Source organism: Nycticebus coucang, chromosome 23 (assembly GCF_027406575.1).
Source record: "Nycticebus coucang isolate mNycCou1 chromosome 23, mNycCou1.pri, whole genome shotgun sequence".
In the NCBI taxonomy this organism is placed as follows: domain Eukaryota; kingdom Metazoa; phylum Chordata; class Mammalia; order Primates; family Lorisidae; genus Nycticebus; species Nycticebus coucang.
In genome coordinates this window covers 4,723,254-4,744,696 of record NC_069802.1, presented here as the reverse complement: position 1 = coordinate 4,744,696, position 21,443 = coordinate 4,723,254, and the positions used below count along the sequence as shown (strand labels likewise).

General features: G+C 45.8%; 1 protein-coding gene across 6 annotated transcripts; it reads right to left on the bottom strand.

Annotated features, from left to right (window-relative positions):
* Window positions 1-420: 420 nt before the first annotated feature.
* OCIAD2 (OCIA domain containing 2) lies at window positions 421-20,827 on the bottom strand. Of its 6 annotated transcripts, none has more exons than XM_053577787.1 (7): window positions 20,671-20,827; window positions 17,211-17,338; window positions 11,756-11,852; window positions 9,192-9,245; window positions 4,352-4,399; window positions 3,250-3,367; window positions 421-587 (listed from the first exon to the last, which is right to left on the bottom strand). In XM_053577787.1, exons 2-7 carry the CDS (start codon window positions 17,274-17,276, stop codon window positions 506-508), a joined length of 465 nt encoding a protein of 154 aa, XP_053433762.1. In that variant the 5' UTR covers window positions 17,277-17,338; window positions 20,671-20,827; the 3' UTR covers window positions 421-505. The 6 variants fall into 6 exon arrangements, with proteins under 6 accessions (XP_053433762.1, XP_053433764.1, XP_053433761.1 ...); XM_053577789.1 differs by lacking the exon at window positions 20,671-20,827 and adding an exon at window positions 20,577-20,597; XM_053577786.1 differs by lacking the exon at window positions 20,671-20,827 and adding an exon at window positions 20,268-20,426.
* Window positions 20,828-21,443: the final 616 nt, after the last annotated feature.

Here is a 21,443-nt window from a genome sequence, read left to right as displayed (position 1 = left end):
GTCACCTAGAGCATCGAAAGGACGTGTCATTCATACTGTGACCCTTTGTAATGAAATTATTTTTCGTTAAGTTAAAAATCTTGGCTCTACTTTCTAACAAGCATTTCTTAGACCTGTAAGGCACAGTCTCGTCTTGTATTTCTATGTTTATACTTGTTAATTTTCTCTGGGTCATGACTTCTTACCTTCCTCAACACTCACCCCTATCCTCCATCAGAAAACCTGGAGCACTGGAGTGAAAAAGCGAAGAATGAACAGCGGCTAATCAGGGAAGACTCTCAATTCTTTCACTTAGCCGGAAGCAAGACGGGGGCAGTGTTGTTTCTTTTCCACGGGTAAGGGGTCCCAACATGTTCTTAAAAGAGCAGAAAGTACAGAACACTCAGAAAGTATTTCAATAGATGGAGAGAATCCTAATGCTTTTGTTCCACTAGGAGCATTTTATTTTAAAGTACACTTGAAATTTTAAATGTGTACAAAAGTTGAAACACCCCCGACACAGCATTCAGGAGGCTGAAGGCTGTGATCCGGGTTTCTCGCTGAGCCCGTGCTTTATCTTGCATTCCTCACAGGTGAGCAGGCAGTGCCTAGGAGAGAAGCAAACACAGGCGTTTGTGCTCTGCCAGTAGAGGTGCCAGTCCTTTTTTTTTTTTTTTAAGACAGAGTCTCACTTTGTCAACCTCTGTAAAGTGCTGTAGTGTCACAGTTCACAGCAACTTCAAACTCTTGGGCTCAAGTGATTCTCTTGCCTCAGCCGCCCAAGTAGCTGGGACTACAGGTGCCTGCCACAATGCCTGGCTATTTATTTTTGTTGTTGTTGTTGTAGTTGTCATTGTTTGGCAGGGCCAGGCCAGGTTCAAACCAACAGCTCTGGTATTTGTGGCCTGTGTCCTGGCTGCGGAGCTACAGGCACCGAGCCAGGAGGCTCCAGTCTTAACACAATGTTATTTAGGGACATTTTCTGTGCTAAACTTTAATATACTAATTTTCTCAGAAATAATAGTTGTTTCCTGATTTTAAGACACCTCCCCTCTGAATTCCATCGAATAATGGCTAGGCACACTGGCCTAGCCTCATCACCCAGCACTTTGGGAGCCTGAGACAGGAGGATGGCTTGAGGCCAGGAGTTTAAGAAAAGCCTCAACAACATAGCAAGACCCTTTCATCACAAAAAATATAAAAATTAGCTGGGTGTGGTGTATTTCCAGGCACCAGAGAGGCTGAGGCAGAAGGATTGCTTGTACCTAAAATTTTGAGGTTGTTGTGAGCTCAGATAATTGTGCCACTGCATTCTAGTCTAGGTAACAGAGTGAGACCCTGTCTCAAAAACAAAACAAAACAAAACAAGACAAACCACCTAATAATGATCTTTATCTTGAAACAGATACTTCTATTTGTAGTCAGGGTTCCACAGGGGTTGAACATCTTGATTTTTCTGAGTAATTTCTACCAATAGCATAAAAAAATCATAAATCACAGTGCATTAATCTGGGGATTAACATATGCACATGGAGTTAGGTTTGTACACACCGGTGCACACATAACAAACATAATAATTTTTTTTTTTTGTGGTTTTTTTTTGGCCAGGGCTGGGTTTGAACCCGCCACCTCTGGCATATGGGACCAGCGCCCTACTCCTTGAGCCACAGGTGCCGCCCCAAACATAATAATTTTTTAATTAAAAAAAAATAGCCCAGCATAGTGGCTCACATCTGTAATCCTGGAGGCCAACACAGACAGATTGCTTGAGCTCAGGAGTTGGAGACCAGCCTGAGCAATATCGAGACTCTGTCTTTACAAACAAAACAAACAAAACAAAAAACAAATAGAAAAATTACCCAGGCATGTGGGAGCTTCTCAGGAGGCTGAGGCATGAGGATTGCTCTAGTCCAAGAGTATAAGGTTGCTGTGAGCTATGATGATGCCATAGCACTCAACTTCAAGGTGACAGAGTCTCAAAAAAAAAAAAGCCCAGCGCAGCCACCCTCTGGGTTTGTTTTAGTAGCTGCTCTTGCTTTTGTACTGGGAAGAATAAGGGTGTGGAAACCAAAGGTGCTGAGGTGAGAGGCCCCCTTTCACTGGCTGCTAACTATAGAACCTTCAGAAAGTCTCTGCATCTTTCTGGGTCTCACGCAGCTCATCTGAAAGGGACAATGTTTAAGGTCCCATTCACCCCTCTGCGACAAGGGAACATGGCTTTCCAAGGTCACACAATTACAAAAATGAACTTGCGCGCTCTGATTTATGGTGCAATTTGTTTTCATATACTGTGCTGCTTCTCAAATAGAATCCAGGGTGACAAGAGGAGGAGTCTTCAGAGAAATGTGTTTCCAACACTACTCCTGTTGTGTTTGAGTAGAAACAAGTGACATTTACTGAGCACTTACTGTCATAAGTGATCATTTCAATTCTTTATAATACCCATGGGAACTATTCTGATCACCATTTTATACAGATGAAAAAAACTGAAGAGCAGAGAGTTTAAGGAACACAGCTTAGTAAATGGTGGAACTGGTTTTCAACCCAAGTACTGTAACAGCAGAGGTCATGCCATTAGCTCCAAAGTCATACTGCTTATCTCTCTATGGAGAGTCACAATACATACAGTTATTAATATATTAAAGGCTCTGAGAAGCCCAAAGAAGCTTGTTTAAATTTTTTGTAGCCCCAGAAGCCATATCTGCTAATTAAGATATTCCTTATTTTTATTTCTTTATTTACGAGACAAATTCTCACTCTGTCATCCTGGGTAGAGTGCCATGGTGTCATAACTGACAGCAAACTCAAACTTCTGGGTTTAAGATATCCTCTTGCCTCAGCCTCCTGTGTAACTGGGACTACAGGCACCTGCCACAACACCTAGCTAGTTTTTCTATTTTTAGTTGAGACAAGGTCTTGCTCAGGTTGGTTTCCAACTCTTCAGACCAGGTGATCCACCTGCCTTGGCCTCCCAGAGTGCTAGGATTATAGGTGTGAGCCACGGTGCCCAGACACATTAAGGTATTCTTTAAAGACTTACACAATGCCTTGAATGAAGTAGGAATGCATTAAATATTGAGCAAATTAAATAGTTAGGTAACTAAATAATTATATTGAAGTTGGCTAGCCACAACTTGAAACTTGAGGGTTAAAAAGTTTTTGTAACTTACGGACTTAGAAATGTGATTAATATTGTAAATGACACGCAACCTTTCATTAATTTCTTACAATTATCTTCATTACAATCCCTCAATCAAATCGATCACAAACCTGTTATGCTGTGGACCAAAACCAGCTCCACGAAGCTGGTCTTCAAAGCAGTGGAATTTGCTCTGGCACACTCCTATGTATGACACCTTCCCCAGGCCAAATCCCAGGATACCAGCAACTGTGTAAGCAGTGTAGGAAAGAGATCATTTCAAAGTTCAGAATCTTTCCATTAATTATCTTCTAGAACTTGCTTTATTAACACTGGTAGTTTTTATATTAGAAACACCACAATAAAGCAATGAATCAAAATTCTGAGAATGAGGCTTCTATTTAAGAGCAGAATTGGAAACTGGAGGGTATCTGATCTCTCCACCTTTGAACTGGTGGGAGAAGGCAGGGACAGCCACGGCGCTGTTCCAGAGACAGGCTGCTGAAGTAGCCCAGCTGTCAAGTAAATGGCTGAGACCACCAGGGAGGGCAAAGTGGGGTCTGTCTTGTGGCTGCAGGGAGCTTTCAAATCACTGGTACAAAAGCCTCCTAATTTTCTTTATGGCTTTGGGACAGTGGAGAGCTGCAGCCCATTCGACCTATAGGAGAGGGGTCCTCAGAGGAGGGTCAAGTTCCTAGGGAAGAATCTCCAAACTGTTCTTCCTCTTGGGAATGAGGTTTCAGAGTGCAAACTGGAATGCACCCTCTTTGCATATGAACAGTCTATGTGCACCAAGTGAAAGGAGATGAACCCAAAGCTTGTGGTTAATTTATTATTAGAAGGTCCCTGAGTTTAAAAAAAAAAATCACTCATTTCTATGTCTATTATAAAAAATATTTTGAAAAGACTGGCCAGGGCCAAAGAGGAAAACAAAGACCTGAATGGACCTGTCATTCAGAGGCTCTGCTGGTGGTGATCCCATTACAGACCCTGCTACTTCCTCCCAGTCCTCGCTTTAAAGATTGCCGTGTGCCAAGTCTCGCTGCTGAGCTGTGCAGCACAAAGTGTCTGACAAACTAAGAAATACAGAGGGGCAGAAGACAGAGACTGAGCTTTCAGGGCCAATAGGGCAATTTGTTTAAGCTGGACACGCACATCTCCAGTTGCTGTAAATTTCTTTTTTTTTCTTTCAAAATGAAACTGCTTTTTTTTTTATTTCTACGTATGACTTACGTGCAACTTTAGGCAATGATCCAAATCTAGGATTAGCGGCTAAATAACCTATGGAGTAATATATAAAAACATGATTATTTCACTTCGCCGCTTATTCAAACTTATAAAGTATAAAGAAATCTTCAAAAGTTTAGATCTGAACATTCCTTAAACATATGCATATTCTGTATCCAAAGAGGTGATCTTAAAAGTTTTCATTCAATTCTTGGTTGAATTTAATTCCCATTAAAATAGTAGCTCATTTATTTATTTATTTACTTATATTTCAGATTAATGAGGGTACAAAAGATTAGGTTACATTGTTTGCATTTGTTAGGTAAAGTTGGAGCTGTGGTTGAGCTCCTCACCCAGGAGGTCTGCCTCACATTGTGCAGATCGGGTGAGAGCTTACCAATCCCCTTTCCTTGTCCCCTCCCCTCCCCTAATCCCCTTCTCTCCTCACTTGAATTTAATCGTGTTTTTCTCTTGGGTGGGACTGTAGTTGTTTCTTTTATTGATTTCACATTAGTATTGAATACACTGGAGCAAATACTAGCTTTAACGTATAGAAAAAGGAAATGAAACAGATAATTCAAGAGTGATTTAAAGGTACCAAGCAAAGGTGGAGCTAACAACTGAGTTAAAACAATTAGTCCTCACTCTTTTTAAGAAACTCAACAAAGTTTCAATTTAGAGATTCACAGTGTATGTCACAATTTTGAAATGAAAAAATTACAATTTGTAATAGGCAGAATAATAGCCTCCCAAAGATGTCCATACCCTAATTCCAGGAAAATATGAATATATTATGTCACCTAAGGAGGAATTAAAGTAGAAAATGGAAGTAAGGCTGCTAATCAGATAATTTAAAAATGGGGAAAATTGTCCTGGGGACGGGGCGGGTGGGCTGCTAATGTAATCACCATGATCCTTGACCGTGAAGAGGGAATTACAGGCTAAGAGGTGACTGTAGGAGAAGAATTTAGCTCAATGTTGCAAACTTTGAAGACACAGGAAGGGGCCAAGTAATGTGGGGCCTCTAAAAGCGGAGAGGAGAGCAAGTCCAAGAGTCTTCAGAAGACATACAGCCAGGCTGGCACTTCGATTTTAAGCTCAGGAAGACCCATTGCAGACTTCTGGTCTCCAGAACGCTAAAACAATACATTTGTGTTGTTTTAAGTCAGTAAGTTATGGCAATTTGTCACAGCAGCTGTAGAAAAGTCACACACAACCCTGAAAAAATACGTTTGCACTGAGGCAAGAGACAGTCGATGTCTTAGTGTGTTTTCTGCTGCTGTAACAGATTGCCGTGGACTGGGTGATTTATAAAGCACAGATGTTCTTTTGAGTCGCCATTCTGGAGGCTGGGAAGTTCGAGGGCATGGTGCTGGTGTCTGGCACAGATCACCCCAGGGAAAGGATGTGCATGGGACAGAGAACAGGTGAGGGCGGGACCGGGTTCATCCTTATGCCAGGGACTCGCTCCCGTGATAACAGCTTCAATCCATCTTCTCTCATATTTATTGGGTACAAACACTCCTGGTAACTGGCAGTGTTCAAGAAAATGGACTTAAAAAGAGTAAGGTGGCTTCTTGTTACCTGGGGGCTGAGCGATGTCTCTGGGTTCTCTGGTCAGTGGAGAAAGTGGAGGACAAGGAGGGAAGAAATGGAATTCTTGGGGTGGGAGGTCCCCGTGGGGAGATGCGAGGCTTGAAGGAGACGGGGCCCCTCCTCAGGCAGCCTCTTGTCAGGACAAATGGCTGGGTGGGTATAGCGTGGGGGAGACTTCAGCCCCTCACCTGCTCCCACAGGGCCTGGGGAGCCTGTTGCCAGGACAAATGGCTGGGTGGGTATAGCGTGGGGGAGACTTCAGCCCCTCACCTGCTCCCACAGGGCCTGGGGAGCCTGTTGCCAGGACAAATGGCTGGGTGGGTATAGCGTGGGGGAGACTTCAGCCCCTCATCTGCTCCCACAGGGCCTGGGGAGCCTGTTGCCAGGACAAATGGCTGGGTGGGTATAGCGTGGGGGAGACTTCAGCCCCTCACCTGCTCCCACAGGGCCTGGGGACACAGGGACTCTAGGACAGTATTAGTTTTCTGTGGCTGCTATAAAAAATTACCACAAATGTAGTAGCATCAAAACAACACAAATTTATTGTCTTACAGTTCTTGAGGTCAGGAGTCCAAAATAGGCCTCACTGGGTGAAAGCCATTGTTTAAATGCATTCCTTAAACGGCTGTTTTCCTTTCTGGAGGCTCTGCAGGGGCGTCCAACCAGGGCCACATGCTGATTTTGTGAACACTTTTGTGGCTTATCTGCAGTGGCAGATATCACAATAAGCTTGCACAGACCTTCTTCAGCCTGATCAACTTCTGTTAGTGTTTTCATATTTAATGTGTGGCCCCAAACAGTTCCTTTTCTTCCAATGTGCCTCAAAGAAAAGAAAAAGGTTGGACACCCCCACATAGGGTTTCTTTTCTTTTTTTTTCTTTTCTTTTCTTTCTTGACAGAGTCTTATTTTGTTGCCCTTGGTAGAGTGCCGTGGCATTACAGCTCACAGCAACCTCCAGCTCCAGGGCTTAGGTGATTCTCTTGCCTCAGCCTCCCAAGTAGCTGGGACTACAGGCATCTGCCACAATGCCCGGCTATTTTTTTTGGTTGCAGTTTGGCCGGGGCCAGGTTCGAACCCGCCACCTTTGGTATATGGGGCCGGCGCCCTACCCACTGAGCCACAGGCGCCACACTCTTTTTTCTTTCTTATGATTGTAGTGACTTTATTTTAGTGCCTTTGCCGGCCCCCAGAAGGGGTCCCTTGAGAAGGGGTTGTCACAGTCAACCATCTTCACAGTCGCGTTCTAATCACTTGATTTTGTTTTGTAGATCACAAAGATTCCATCAAATAATCTCTTCTTCCATTCCTTCATATTAGGTTACACATTCTGAAAGTACATCCATCTTTCTCTAATGCCTTTTTTTTTTTTAGTGCTGTGGCATCATAACTCACGGCAACCTCAAACTCTTGGGGTCAAGCAATCCTCCTGCTTCAGGATACCAAGTAGCTGGGACTAAAGATGTCCACCACAACGCCCAGCTAGTTTTTCTATTTTTTTAGAGGGTCTCATGCTTGGCCACCTGCCTCGGCCTCCCACAGTGTTAGGATTACAGAGACAAGCCACCCTGCTGGCCTCTCTCATGCTTTGTGTTTGAAGCAGGTTGCTTCTGCTACCTCACTCTCATTAATCTTTTCATTATCTTCTTATTCCTCCCAGAACAGTCAGGGCATAACATATTATCTTCTAGTCCCAGGGATGGGAAAATACAGCTGGTAACAGGAGGAGAGAAATCATCTTCCCGGGAGCGGCAGGCACCCAGGCCTGACCTGAGTGACGCTGTAGGGGAACCCAACCCTCTGCGTCGCCTGAGAGAGGTGCACACACCACAGGCTTCCATCAGAAAGGCCTCACCAGAAGCAGGAAAGCACTGTGAATTCACAGCCGTAAGCTGACCAAGTCTCACAGGAAATGCTGTCCACGATGCGGATGAAGATTCCTGCGCTGACATCAGCACTTAGATTCTTAGTCTCATGTGTTTTCACCTTCACCTTCACCTCTCCTGAAGCCTTGCTCTCTTGATCTCCGCCTTGTGTTTCCCTGAATATGACTGCAGTCTGGCTCCATTGATGTTTCTGGAATATCATGTTCATGTTCAGGATAAGCATGCTTCTGAAGCCCCAGAAAAACTTCTATTTTCTTGCCATCAGCACTCAAATTGAGTTGTTGGCACCAGTTTCGCAACCTGCCTCCATACGCATTCCTATGGGAGGAAAAATGGCCGGCAAGGGAAGAATTGGTATTTTACAAAGAGATTTTGGGGGAGATTTCAACTTCCGTGTGTTTCCTGGGATTGTTCGGTTTAACATCTGAAGTTGAAGAAATAGTTGGTTCTATTTGTTCTGTATTTGAGACATCTTTAACTAGAACCAGTGTCCAAATCACACTTTTTTCATCATCTGTTTCTTCCGCAGAGAAATTCTTCTTGCTTTTATCATGATTTGAGCCTGACATTTTCAGTAACACTTAGTCATCCGACTTAGCCTGAGTTGGTTTGTCCAGGCAGAATCAGTCTACATCAGGCTTATCCAGGGCATGGCACACAAAAAGGTTGGGGTTCAGGGCAGCTGCCTGTCTCCTACAATGTCGGGGCTCTAGGCAGCTGCCTGGGTCCTTGGTTCTTGGAGTGCTCTTGGTGAAAAAATGACCAGATGCCTCAAAGTAAGGCAGGCATGAAACAAAGTTTCTTGAGAAAGAGAAAGATAGGTTTACAGAGTAAGAAAGTTTACAAAGCAAGACATGTTTGCCATAGACAGCGAAGGGTCTCCATTGCCAGGAAAAGTAGGCAAAGGGCCCTCCCCAGGGTCTCCGGCCTTTCCAGCCTCTACAGGCTGCTCACACTCCTTAGCTCAGGACCTGCTCCCTCTGCAAAACCAGCAAAGTTGCGCTGACTCCTCACACTGCCCCCACCTCTCTCACTCCATCTTCTCATGCTGCCTTTCACTTGAATGCTTTTGATGACACTGGGCCCACCCAGATCATCTAGCCCTCTCCCTTAAGGTCAGCTGATTAACAACCTTAATTCCATCTGCAACTTTAATTTCCCTTTGCCATGCAGCCAAATATATTCATTCATTCTGGGGAGTAGGACCTCTTCTGGGGAGGCAGAAACTTAGGCTGAACATAGGTAAAAGAGTGCACAAATGAATCCTTCACCAAAAAATAAATGCCACGAGCCAAAAAGCTGCCAGGAGGGTCACAGAACAGTGCACTCTGTAAAGTTAAATAATTTAACAAATATTGAATTTTACCTTGGTAGACTAGCCCCTGGGTGACGAGCATGCTTACGAGAGAAAACGGCAGAGCTGTAAAACAAAAACACCCTTTAATGCTGACAGTTTAAAATTGGCGCCCCACCTAGAAGTCAGGAAGAATTACTCTGAGCATATTTCTTTTTCTCTTACTTTCCTTGGCAGTAAGTTTTTATTCACTCATTATTTATTTACTCAACAAACATTTATTAAGGGTGGCCTGGAGACCTGGGATGTGTCCCAGCCAATCGACCTGATGCACAGAGCTGATCTGACCAATCTGACCCCACACTACCCATCTCTGCCATCACATGCATATATATTTTCAAATCTTCAATCCCATGTAAATGGTAAAAAGCAGTACAATGAACTCTTGCATACCCTTTATCTAGATTCACGAATTGCGAATGTTTTGCCAAATTGGCTTTATCTCTATTTTTTTCTTCTTCTTTTTTGAGAACTTTTTTTTTTTTTGAGACAAGAGTCTCTCTCACTCCCCCACCCTGGATAGAGTGTCATGGTGTCACAGCTCACAGCAACCTCAAAGTCTTGGGTTCAAGCGATTCTCTTGCCTCCATCTCTCAAACCTGGGACCATAGGCACTTCCGCAATGCCCTAGTTTATTTGTTTTTAGAGATGGGGCCTTGCTCTTGCTCAGGCTGGTCTCAAACTACTGAGCTCAAGTGATCCACCTGCCTCAGCTTCCCAGAGTGCTGGGATTACAGGCATGAGCCACCACGCCTGGCCTTTTTTCTGAGCCATTTGAAACTTGCAAACATTGTGACCCTTCTTCAGGTACTCGCTAAGCACCAGAACATCCCACATGATCACAACCCTATTAGCATAGTCAAGATTTTGGTATTTCCTGAATACTCATAATCAAAAAAAATTATATGAACTAATACACAAATTATATTCAAATATCCCCAATTGACCCAATGATGTCCACCATAATTATGTTTTTTTTTCCAATTTAGAAAATCATGGATCATGGCTTGGTGTCTGCAGCTCAGTGAGTAGGGCGCCGCTACAGGCACCGAGGCTGGTGTGTTGGAGCCCGACCCAGGCCTGCTGGACAACAATGACAACTGTAACAACAACAGCAAGTAGCCAGGTGTTGTGGCAGGCACCTGAAGTCCCAGCTATTTGGGAGGCTGAGGCAAGAGAATTGCTTAAGCCCAAGAGTTTGAGCTGTGACACCATGGCACTCTGCCCAGGGCGACAAAATCAGGGACCATGTGTTACATCCATTCTCTAATCTGCTTTCATCAAGGACAATCCCTTGCCTTTTACTTTTTTTCTTTTGTTTGGTGTTTTTTTGATTCTTTGTGACATTTTGTCCTACAATTTGAATTTGCTTGAAGATCCAAATTAAAGATTACAAAATGGGCCGGGCATGGTGGCTCGTGTGTGTAATCCTGGCATTCTGGGAAGCCAAGGAGGGTGGATTGCTTGAGCTCAGGAGTTAGAGGCCAGCCTGAGCAAGAGCGGGACTCCATCTCTACTAAAAATAAAACAAAACAAAAAAATAAAAAAACTAGCCTGGCGCTGTGGTGGGCACCCATAGTCCCAGCTGCTCAGGAGGCCAGGCAGGAGGATCTCTCGAGCCCAGGTGTTTGAGGTTGCTATGAGGGGTGATGACACCAGGACACTCGAGCCTGGGGTAGCCAAGTGGGACTGTCTCCCCTCCCCCCACCAAAAGACTACATTCATGCTAAACATGTGTAATGTTTAGCTATGTTTTTAAAACAGGCAATTTAGTCTGGCAAAAGTAGTTTCTAGTCTGTCCTTATGTGTCAAATGACTTTTTCCACAAGCAGAGAGCAGTGATAAACATCTAGCGCTTTCCAGCTCCTTCAAGACAAATGGAACAGCAACCAATCTTTCCACTCCCGGCTACTTGGCTGGCGGTGGGCGAGATCTCCTCTGGCAACCTCCTCTTTGTGGGCGTGTCTGTATCATTCCCTCCTCCCATTCCCATTCTCCTCTCATTCCCCTCTGCCCATCACAACCATTCTGGGTGTCTAGTGTCGAATCTTTTTGTTTCTACACCTTTTGCAAAATGCTGACTGTTTTGAGTGCATGCATTTTAGGTGTGTGTAAATGGTGCTGTTTTACATGTTTATCTTATTCTTAAAATATTTATTCTGAGCTCTATGTTTATAAGATCTGCCATGCTGCTGGTCCACTGCTTCTAGCAACTAAATAATTCTCCTAAACTATGAACTCTATAAAATTTAGAACCTAATGGAATTTAGGAAGTTCTCTTTGGGAGTCAAGAAATTCTAAATAATACTCACGGTGCCCATTCTTGGTCACATAAAGGAAAGAGTTATAGGTGCATCGCTTTTTGCCAAGTGAGGTAAAATGCTTCTTAATCAGTTATTATCTCTGCACTGGAAAAAGTCTCCATATGGATTTAAACTCTAGACATCCCCAAATATCAAAGTTCTTCAGGGATTTACCTAAGTAAAAAAGATTCATCGCCTCAATTCTAATAGGCTGTCTGTGCAGTTCATTGCAGCAAGCCCTGCATTAGCTAGGATCAAGAGGGGTGCAGTTACCTCTCTTCCAGAAACTTTCTTCTTGACATTCTCGCATAATCTTTGAAATCTCTCCTCTGTGGATGTGCAGTTTCGATTTTGGACAGAACAACAGGCTCTGTAAGGAAGGTCACAGCGGAGTTAACTGAGATCACCAGAAAAGCATCCTGTTTGTTTTCTCTGGAGGAGGACCCAGAGGTCTCTTCACTCGTTACCCAGAGGCCTGTGTTCTGTGCCAGGGGCCAGCTCAGAGCAATGACCAGTTTCTGTGAGTGTTTCCAGCTGGGAATGCTGATGGATTTAGGCAGGGAGAGACCCCCAGCTGGAGAGCTGGAGTGACTCACCCACGAGTGTGCGTGGAGCAGATGTGTGGTCAGGCTGATGTACTATGGAGGCCACATTTCCTTTCTTACTTCCACGTGTCTGTCCCCCTGGCTCACTGTATCTAGACTCTAGCACTCCCTTCCTACCAGATCCCTTAAGATGCAGCCCAATGTTGCCTCCTGGGTGAGATTTCCCCCACAGCACAATATTTAACAAATGGGGCATCACACTCAGATCATTATACTACAAGTTTTTTATTTATAAATCCTTCTCCATGCATTTTATTTTTACTTTATTTTTATTTTTTTAAGAGATGGGGTTTCACTATGTTTCTCAGGCTGGAGTATAATGGCTATCCACAGCCACAATCCCATTACTAATCTGCATGGGAGTTTTGATCTGGTCTGTTTCTGACCTGGGCCGTTTTACCCCTCCTTAGGCAGCCCCATCCTCCTGCCTCAGCCTCCCAAGTAGCTGGGACTCCAGGCGCCCGCCACCGAGTCCGGCTGCTTGCATTTCTAGACTGTGAACTCACCAACAGACAGCTTTTTATTATTCAACACAGATTACTCTCAATCTTGACAGGTTTTCTTTTACACACTTGTAAGTGGCATATATATACTTTCTGATGCAACTATGAACTGGATTGACCCTTACTTTGCTTGTTGTACGGTATTTTTTACCTTGTTGCTATCCTCTAATCGGGACCAACCCCGTCTTTCATGATCTCTCCTCCTTCATGGCCGTGTCTCTGTTACTCAGCTCACTCTCATGCTCTGTTTCATTTTTCTGGGTCCATCACAACCGTTCTGGATGTCTACCACGCACCCGTCATTTCTATGCATTCCTGCAAAATGCTCATTGCTTGGGGTGCCTGCATCTTGCTCATGTCAATGGTGCTGTTTTATACATTATATTTTACATGTTTATATAAATATTTTCAACTCTGCTCTATGCTTTTAAGGTCCCTCCGTGCTGGTACCCCACTGCTTCTCACGGCTGCTTAATTCCCTACGAGGCCTCTGAGTCCACACTGTCTCATGTTCCCCTCCACATCCACGTGAGACCATTTTTTTTTTAAACAGAGTCTCACTTTGTTGCCCTGGGTAGAGTGACGTGGGGTCACAGCTCACAGCAACCTCAAACCCTTGGGCTTAAGCAATTCTCTTGCCTCAGCCTCCCAAGTAGCTGGAACTAAAGGTGCCTGCCACAAATGCCTGACCATTAGCACTGGGTCTTGCTCTTGCTCAGGCAGGTCTGCAACTCCTGAGCTCAGGCAATTCACCCACCTTGGCCTCCTAGAGTGCTGGGATTACAGGCGTGAGCCACGGTGCCCAGCCACGTGAAAGCATTTTTCAGGCATAGATCTAGAAGTCAAATTTAGGGCCTGTATATTCTTTTTTAAAAAATTTTTATTTAGGGCGGCGCCTGTGGCTCAACGGGTAGGGCGCCGGTCCCATATGCCGGAGGTGGCGGGTTCAAGCCCAGCCCTGGCCAAAAAAAAAAAGAAAAAATTTTTATTTATTTATTTAATTTATTTTTTTTGCAGTTTTTGGCTGGGGCTGGGCTTGAACCCGTCACCTCCGGCATATGGGGCCGGCGCCCTACTCCTTTGAGCCACAGGCACCACTCTTTTTAAAATTTTATTTATTTATTTATTTTTGAGACAGAGTCTCATTATGTTGCCCTCGGTAGAGTGCTGTGGTGTCACAGCTCATAGCAACCTCAAACTCTTGGGCTTAAGCCATTCTTTTGCCTCAGCCTCCCCAGTAGCTGGGACTACAGGTGTCCGCCACAACGCTTGGCTATTTTTTTTGTTGCAGTTGTCATTGTTGTTTAGCTGGCCTGGACTGGGTATGAACCTGCCAGCCTCCGTGCATGTGGCTGGTACTGTAACCACTGTGCTATGGGTGCCGAGCCAGGGCCTGCATATTCTTGATGTGACAAGTCTTGCTAGACCGCTGTCTTCAAGGGCTGCATGAGTCTCCACCCCCCACCAGCAGTGTCTGGATGTTCCTTTATGGCTACACAGCCTGTGCAAGGGCCAGTTACAAGTAAAGAAGATTCTCAGCAAATCAAAGAGAAGGTTTTACAACACTGGAATTTTCCAGTTTTCTAAGCCAATAGGTCTGCAGTAATATTTTATTCTGTGTTTTCATTTCTTTGCTAACTCATGTCCTCTCTGCATACTCTTCAGCCAGACTGCCCTCCTCCTCTAGTGCTGAGACAATCCCTATAATGGGATCGGGGTTGTAATCTTTTGGTATATATAGGCTCATTTGACATTTTGTGGTAAAATACAAATAATATTTATCATTTTGAGCATTTTGAAGTGTACAATTCAGAGGCACTGAGTACATGCACAGTGCTGCGGAACCATCACCACCACCTAGTTGCAGAGCTTTTTTTTCTTTTTGAGACAGAGTCTAATTCTGTTTCCCAGGCTAGAGTACCCGGTGTCAGAACTCACAGCAACCTCAAACTCCTGGGTTCAAGTAATCCTTTGCCTCAGCCTCATGAGTAGCTAGGACTATAGGCACCTGCCACAATGCCCAGCTCATTTTTCTATTTTTAGTAGAGACAGGGTCTTGCTATTGTTCAGGCTCTTCTCGAACTCCTGAGCTGCAGGATCCTTCTGCCTCGGCCTCCCAGAGTGCTGGGATTATAAGAGCTGGCCCTTCCAGAACTTTTTCTTTTTTTCTTCTTTCTTTTTTTTTTTTTTGAGACAGAGTCTCAAACTGTAGCCCTAGGTAGAGTGCTGTAGTGTCACAGCTCATAGCAACCTCAAACTCTTGGGCTTAAGCGATTCTCTTGCCTCAGCCTCCCAAGTAGCTGGGACTACAGGCGCCCACCACAATGCCCGGCTATTTATTTTTTTGTGGTTGTTGCAGTTGTCATTGTTGTTTTAGCTGGCCCTGGCTGGGTTTGAACCTGCCAGCCTCAGTGTATGTGGCCAGCGCCCTACCTGCTGAGCTACGGATGCTGCCCATTCCAGAACTTTTCATCACCCCATTATGGTCGGTTTCATCTCCTCATCATGGTTGGGAAAGCCCAGCCCGTTAAGCAGTCTCTCCTCATTCCCCTCCCTCTGGCCTCCTGGCAACCACTAATCTGCTGTCTGTCTCCATGGCTTTGCCCCTTCTGGATATTTTCTGTCCATGGATGCATACGAGGTGAGGCATCTGTAGCTGGCCTCTTTCCCTTTGCGTGATGTTTCAAGGTTCATCCATGTCATTCCATTGCATGGATATGCCACATGTTCTTAACCCTTTCATCCACTGTAGATATCGGGGTTGTTTCCACATTTTGGCTATTGTGAACAGAGCTGTTATATACATTCCTGCACCAGTTTTTGTTTCAATACCTGTTTTCAGTTTTGCTAAGCCTTATGGTAATTCTAGGTTTAACTTATTGAGGAATTGCCAAACTATTTTCTACAAGGGCTGGAACATTTTACAACCCCATCAAAAGTTTATGAAAATTTTTGAAACCAAAAGTTTTCGATTTCTCCAGATCCTTGCCAACACTTGGTATTTTCTATTTTTTTTTTTTTTTTTCAGTTTTGGCTGGAGCTGGGTTTGAACCCACCACCTCTGGGATATGGGGCCAGTGCCCCACTCCTTTGAGCCACAGGAGCCGCCCAGTATTTTCTATTTTTTTAAAAAAACTATGGCCATCCTAGGGTAGGAATGTATCTCACTGAAGTTTTGATTGGCTTGTCCCTCTTGACTATTGACATTGGAACATCTTTTCATTTGCTTTTTGGTCATTTGTATGTTTTCTTTGAAAAAGCACCTATTCAAGTTCTTTGCCCATTTTTAATTGGATTGTTTGTCTTTTTGTTGCTGAGTTGTAAGAGTTTTTATATTTTCTGGATACTAGACCCATATCAGATATATAATTTGTGAATAATTTCCCCAATTCTATGGGTGGTTCTTTCAATTAAAACAAAATTTTATCAACTCAGTAATTTGCTTCTTGTTACAAAAGTCATAGCTGTATTTCCTTATTTATACATTATTTACCTAAGTCCTTTTATTCATTGGAATCCAGTGTTTTTCTTGTTGAGGCACACCTCTTTGGCCTTTAGAGTGTACTTTTACCTTGCTGATTTTCCACTGTTCTTTTTCAGACTCTTTGTAGTAGCTGTCGATTTGGACGATGGCCACAATTTCACAAGCACTTTCCATGGGCTGGGCACAGTGCCCAGCCACTTTGCGTGAGTGTTAACAATCAACAGGGTGGAGGAACCTGGGACACCTGGCCTGTAGAGCTCTGCAAGCGACAGGAGCATGCACCTCCCTGCTCTGTCTGCAACTGCGCCGCATAGAGCCAGAACTCAGTGAACACAGGTGAGTCACAGCAGCGGAAGAAGGCTGTTCTCACTCTTCACCCCCCTTAGCTGGTTAGCACAAGCATTCCTCAGCGAGTCTGTCTCTACATGCCCAGGTTCAATGATTGCCCTTGCTCCTGGCTGTTGCTGTCATGGAAATGAGGAAGACCTCCCCTAAATACGTAAATACACATATTCATAACCAGCTGTCACAGTGGCTGGGAATCTTGCAGTCAAGATCAAAGTTCCAAAAGAGTCTCCCAAAAGGAGCCCCAGTGATCCTTTTCTTACAGCCATGAATGTTTGCTGGCTCTCCATTTCACAGAAGCAACTCAGGTGTCCAAATTCTCCTTGCAACTTGGTATCATTTGTCGTTTAGCCTCTTCTAAACTTTTGCTCCTTAAACATTACCTCCTCCGTGCACTACTTTTTAGCTGAAACACAAACTCCATTTACTCAGCAAATACTTTCTTTTCTTCATTTATGTGTTTCTGAAACATTTAATATTCATTCCTAACAGGTTGAAAAAATGTGCCAACATTTGCACTTGGCTTCTCAATCTGGTGGCTAATTAATAATCAAGGACTCCGCTTCCCTGACCAGGACACCTGTCGGCCGCATGGGACTAGTACAATTACTCCTAGTAACAAAAATGTAAAAATAAGCAAAATGTGTCATTCTGCTAGATTCAATAACGAACCCATTCGATAAAGTCATAGACTAATAAAGAATGTAAGTAAGACAACTGGTTAAGGACAAGGTTTAAAGAAAGTCCTGTTTGTTGTTCTTCAGCTAGCAGGCCCCCCAGTAAAAACATACCTGCTTGCTTGGAGGTGGCAAATGGGGCCCCTTCTCTTGGTTTTCATGAGTAGACATCGAAGCCATGGCGAGTTCCCACTTGTTCTTCTCCTAGTTCAGTGTTCTCTGCTCACTCTGTGACCCTGCTTCTAGAAAATAGAAGAGAATCCCCACCCAAGGACTGGATTTTTACACCAAGCTAAAAACACCCTCAGTATCAACTGAACTTATTTGGAAAACTTACTTTCATTTTGTCACTAGTCCATCAGCAAACACAATTTCTAATGCTCCTCTTCCACTAACACACACGCCCTAACTCGCAAATGGTGACAGATCCGGTTTAGAGTGAAGTGAAATGTCACGCAGTGCACAGTGCCATGTTTCACTATCTATAAATTGTGTCCTAAAAATAAAAGCCCCAATTCATTACAAAGTCATTAACTACACAAATCCTTACTGAGCACCCGGTGTGTGCCAGGCCAGAGGGGACTAAGCAGGATCAGACAAAATCAGTGAGGAAGGAACTCAGAGTCGAAAAGGGAAGGCAGATTGGTCAATAGTTGCACAACATAAAAAGGGCTGCCCTATAGAGGTATGTCCAGGGTGCTCAGGAAGGAAAGGAAGAAAGGTCCACTCCATCTGGCCAGGTCACCGAAAAGACTAAGATGCTGGAGATTTACAGAGGATATGTAAAGGGTAGATGGACTGCGAGGGCAGGTGGACCAGGGTGGAAGGCAACGCAACAGTCCAGGCAAGGAGCTACAGATACCTGAAGAAAGGCTCTGTGGCAAGGACAGAGATGGTAAATCTGGGTTTGGAAATGGTGAATGTGGTGCCTGTTGAGACAAACAGTGGAATTAGCTAGCAGAGATTAGAATATTTGAGCATTTGAGTCTGGAGTTCCAGATTAGGGGTAGGCTGGAAAGAATTTGGAAGTTACTATCATAGAGATGATAGTTAAATCAGGGTATGCGAAAAAATTTGTCTCATAAGAATATCAGAGAGTGTGAACGTTGAGCCCAAGGGAATATCAACACTCTGTGTGCTTGGTGCTGAGCTGAGGCTGTCTGGACTTCATATCAACAAGAGAAGGAAAAACAAAGTAGGGCAAAAAAATGACTGAGAGGTTGATTGGTGGGAGGAGGGACAGCATTTGGTGGGATCTCACCTAATGTGCACAATGCAAACACTTCAAAATAACTAAGAGTAAATTATAAACGTCTTACCACAAAAAATAAGTGAGGTAATGGTTATGTTAATAAGTTTGATTTAAGCATTCCACATTGTATATTAAATCATCACATTGTACCCCATAAATGTATAAAGTTATGATTTAATAAAAAATTAAATTAAAAAATAAAAATTACTAAATAAAAAGAAATGACTAAGAGGAAACAGCTAGAGGAGGGGACAGGGAATTTCTGAAGGAAAGAAGGAAATGTATCATCAATGGTATCACATGGCCGAGAGATGGACCCTGGATTTGGCAAGGGTGGGTGCACTCCAAGTGGACTCTGAGCCTCATCCTCTCCTCCCACCTCCAATGGCCACTGCATTCTGCAGCCCTGGACTCCACAACTATCACCGATTCTCTGCAAAATGAGCATTTTATGAATACACAGTTCTGTTTCCTCCATGAGTTACTAAACTGCAAGGCATATGAGCCAAAGGGACCCCTACTTCCCCCACATTTCACCTTAGGTGCCTAATATAATTGCAGAGGCAGCCTGGTGCCCTGTAGGACAAAGTGCTGGAGTCAGAGAAATCAGAGTTGAAATACTGACTTTACTCCTGGATAGCCCTGTGCCTTGGGACAAATGACTTGATGTGTCTGTGCCTGGGTTTTCTCACCTGGTAAGTGGGTATAATGGACAATCTGGAGGGGCTGTTGCAAGAATGAGGGATGAGGATGAGAGCTGAGGATGAGGGATAAGCATGAGGGATGAGGATGAGGGGTGAGGATGAGGATGAGGGGTGAGGATGAGGGATGAGGATGAGAGTTGAGGATGAGGGATAAGCATGAGGGATGAGGATGAGGATGAGGATGAGAGTTGAGGATGAGGGATAAGCATGAGGGATGAGGATGAGGGGTGAGGATGAGGATGAGGGGTGAGGATGAGGGATGAGGATGAGAGTTGAGGATGAGGGATAAGCATGAGGGATGAGGATGAGGATGAGAGTTGAGGATGAGGGATAAGCATGAGGGATGAGGATGAGGGGTGAGGATGAGGATGAGGGGTGAGGATGAGGGATGAGGATGAGAGTTGAGGATGAGGGATAAGCATGAGGGATGAAGATAAGGGATAAGCATGAGGGATGAGGATGAGGGGTGAAGATGAGGGATGAGCATGAGGGATGAGGATGAAGAATGAAGTCCAGACAGCCTCAGCTCAGCACCGGAGCACACAACCAGTGTGCCATTCTCAGAGTGGCCCTGGACACCTTATTTCCTGAGCACCCCCAAGGAGTCTCTGCTGTCTTAATGGACCAATTAGATTATTTTTGCTTAGTCGGGCATTGAGCCACTGCTCCAGGTCAGGAAGCACAGATACTGCGCTGCCTCAACTTTGCGTCCGGCGCCCTGAACCCGATGAATCCTCAGTCCTCATCGAAGCAGCCTCAGCCTTCTAGGGGTCTGGCCTGGCCTGTGCAGCTCCTGTCCCCAAGAGCGGCTCTGGTCTCTCTGCTTCTCGGCGGACGGGAAGGGGGGACTTCAGCTGAGAAGTGGGCAGAACACGCGCCGCAAGGGGTGGGTGCTTTAGGACAGGAAGGGACGAGGCGGGATGGACAGCGGGAGGAGGGTCACCGCACCTTCTGAGGGTGGGGGTGGGGACGCGGGGATCGGCCTGCCGGAATCCGCCGCCGCCCGCAGCCAGCGCGAACCCAAGCGCTCCCCTGTCCCCTGTCCCGGCCGGGCCGCAGCGGGCCGGTCACCGAGAAAGGTCACAGAGGACGGCTGGAAAGCGGCCACCGCCGAGCTGCGCAGCCTTCAGAGGGTATCCTGCCGGTGCCCTTGTCCCCAGGGCCTCCGGGAATGAAGCGGCCCCTCCCGCTGTCACCGTCCCCCAGCCGGCTCACCTGTGGGGGTGGCGTTGCCCCAAGCCCGCGTCGCTGGCGCCCACCTGAGACCAGCCGGCCTGGCTCCGCGCTGCCACCGCCGGGCCTGTCCCCGCCTCCCCGCGCCGCCCCTTCCGCGGCGTCCTCCCCGGCCCTTCCAGCTGCTCTTGCTCCCGCCGCTCCGCACTCGCCCAAGTCCAAAGTCAAGCACAACTGCACCCCACCCCCATCTCGCGGTCCCAAACCTTCCTAGCTCTGGCTAGAACCCGCTCTGCACCCTAGAGCCTGTACCGACGCCCTGGAGATAGATTCTACCTCCTCCGTACCTACCAAATGACCCCCTTCCTCCCGCAGTGACAGCAGCGACAGCCGCGACTGGACACCCTTTCCTGGGCGAGGCAGTTGGGTTATGCCATCTACAGACCTTTTCAAGTCCTTAGGGGTGAGCGCCTCTGTCCTCCAGTCACTGGAGTCTGGAGTCACACCGGGGCAGCTGGGCTCGGAACCTTCTCCCTCCCTGCCGCGCCTCCCCTGACCTGTGGCCGTGGTCCTTTGTCCCCTGCCGGACTCACGCAGGAGTGTGCTGAGGTGGAGAGAGGTGGTGGCCACAGTTGAAGGCCCTTGTCATTCCTCACCTTTCCCGTGTGCTAACCCGTCCCCCTTTCAGCTCTCACAGCTCACAGCTCTTCCCACCCCAGGCCTGAGGTGGGGCCTTCCCGGCCTGGAACCCTCTCCCGCTGGCTCTGGAACCCTCTCCCGCCGGCCTTTTCTTACTCACGCTTCTAGATGGTTCCTCAGGAAGACCCAGACAGGCTTCCAGCCAGGCTGATGCAGCTTCTCTTTTTGTTCAGAGCACAGAGGCTGTTGTTTTCTTTCCTGGCATTTATCACAAGTTGTTGTTATATACTTGCTAGTGAATTTGTTTAAAGCTGCTTTATTTCCCCTGCTTCACTGTGACTTAGGTACAGAGCAGGATGGCGTCTCTTGTGCCCCTGGCCTGTGCACTCACTGTCTTGGATATAGAAAGGGCTCAGCAGATATTTGTTGACCAGACAAATGAACCTGGCATCAAACCTGTCCAGGGCTGTTGTTTAGAGGGGTGGGGTTCCCTGGTAGAGTCCCCAGACTCCTATCCCTCCCCATCATTCTTTGGTCCCCTCCCCACCCCCCAGGTCCCCCGTGAGCTTTATTTTCATG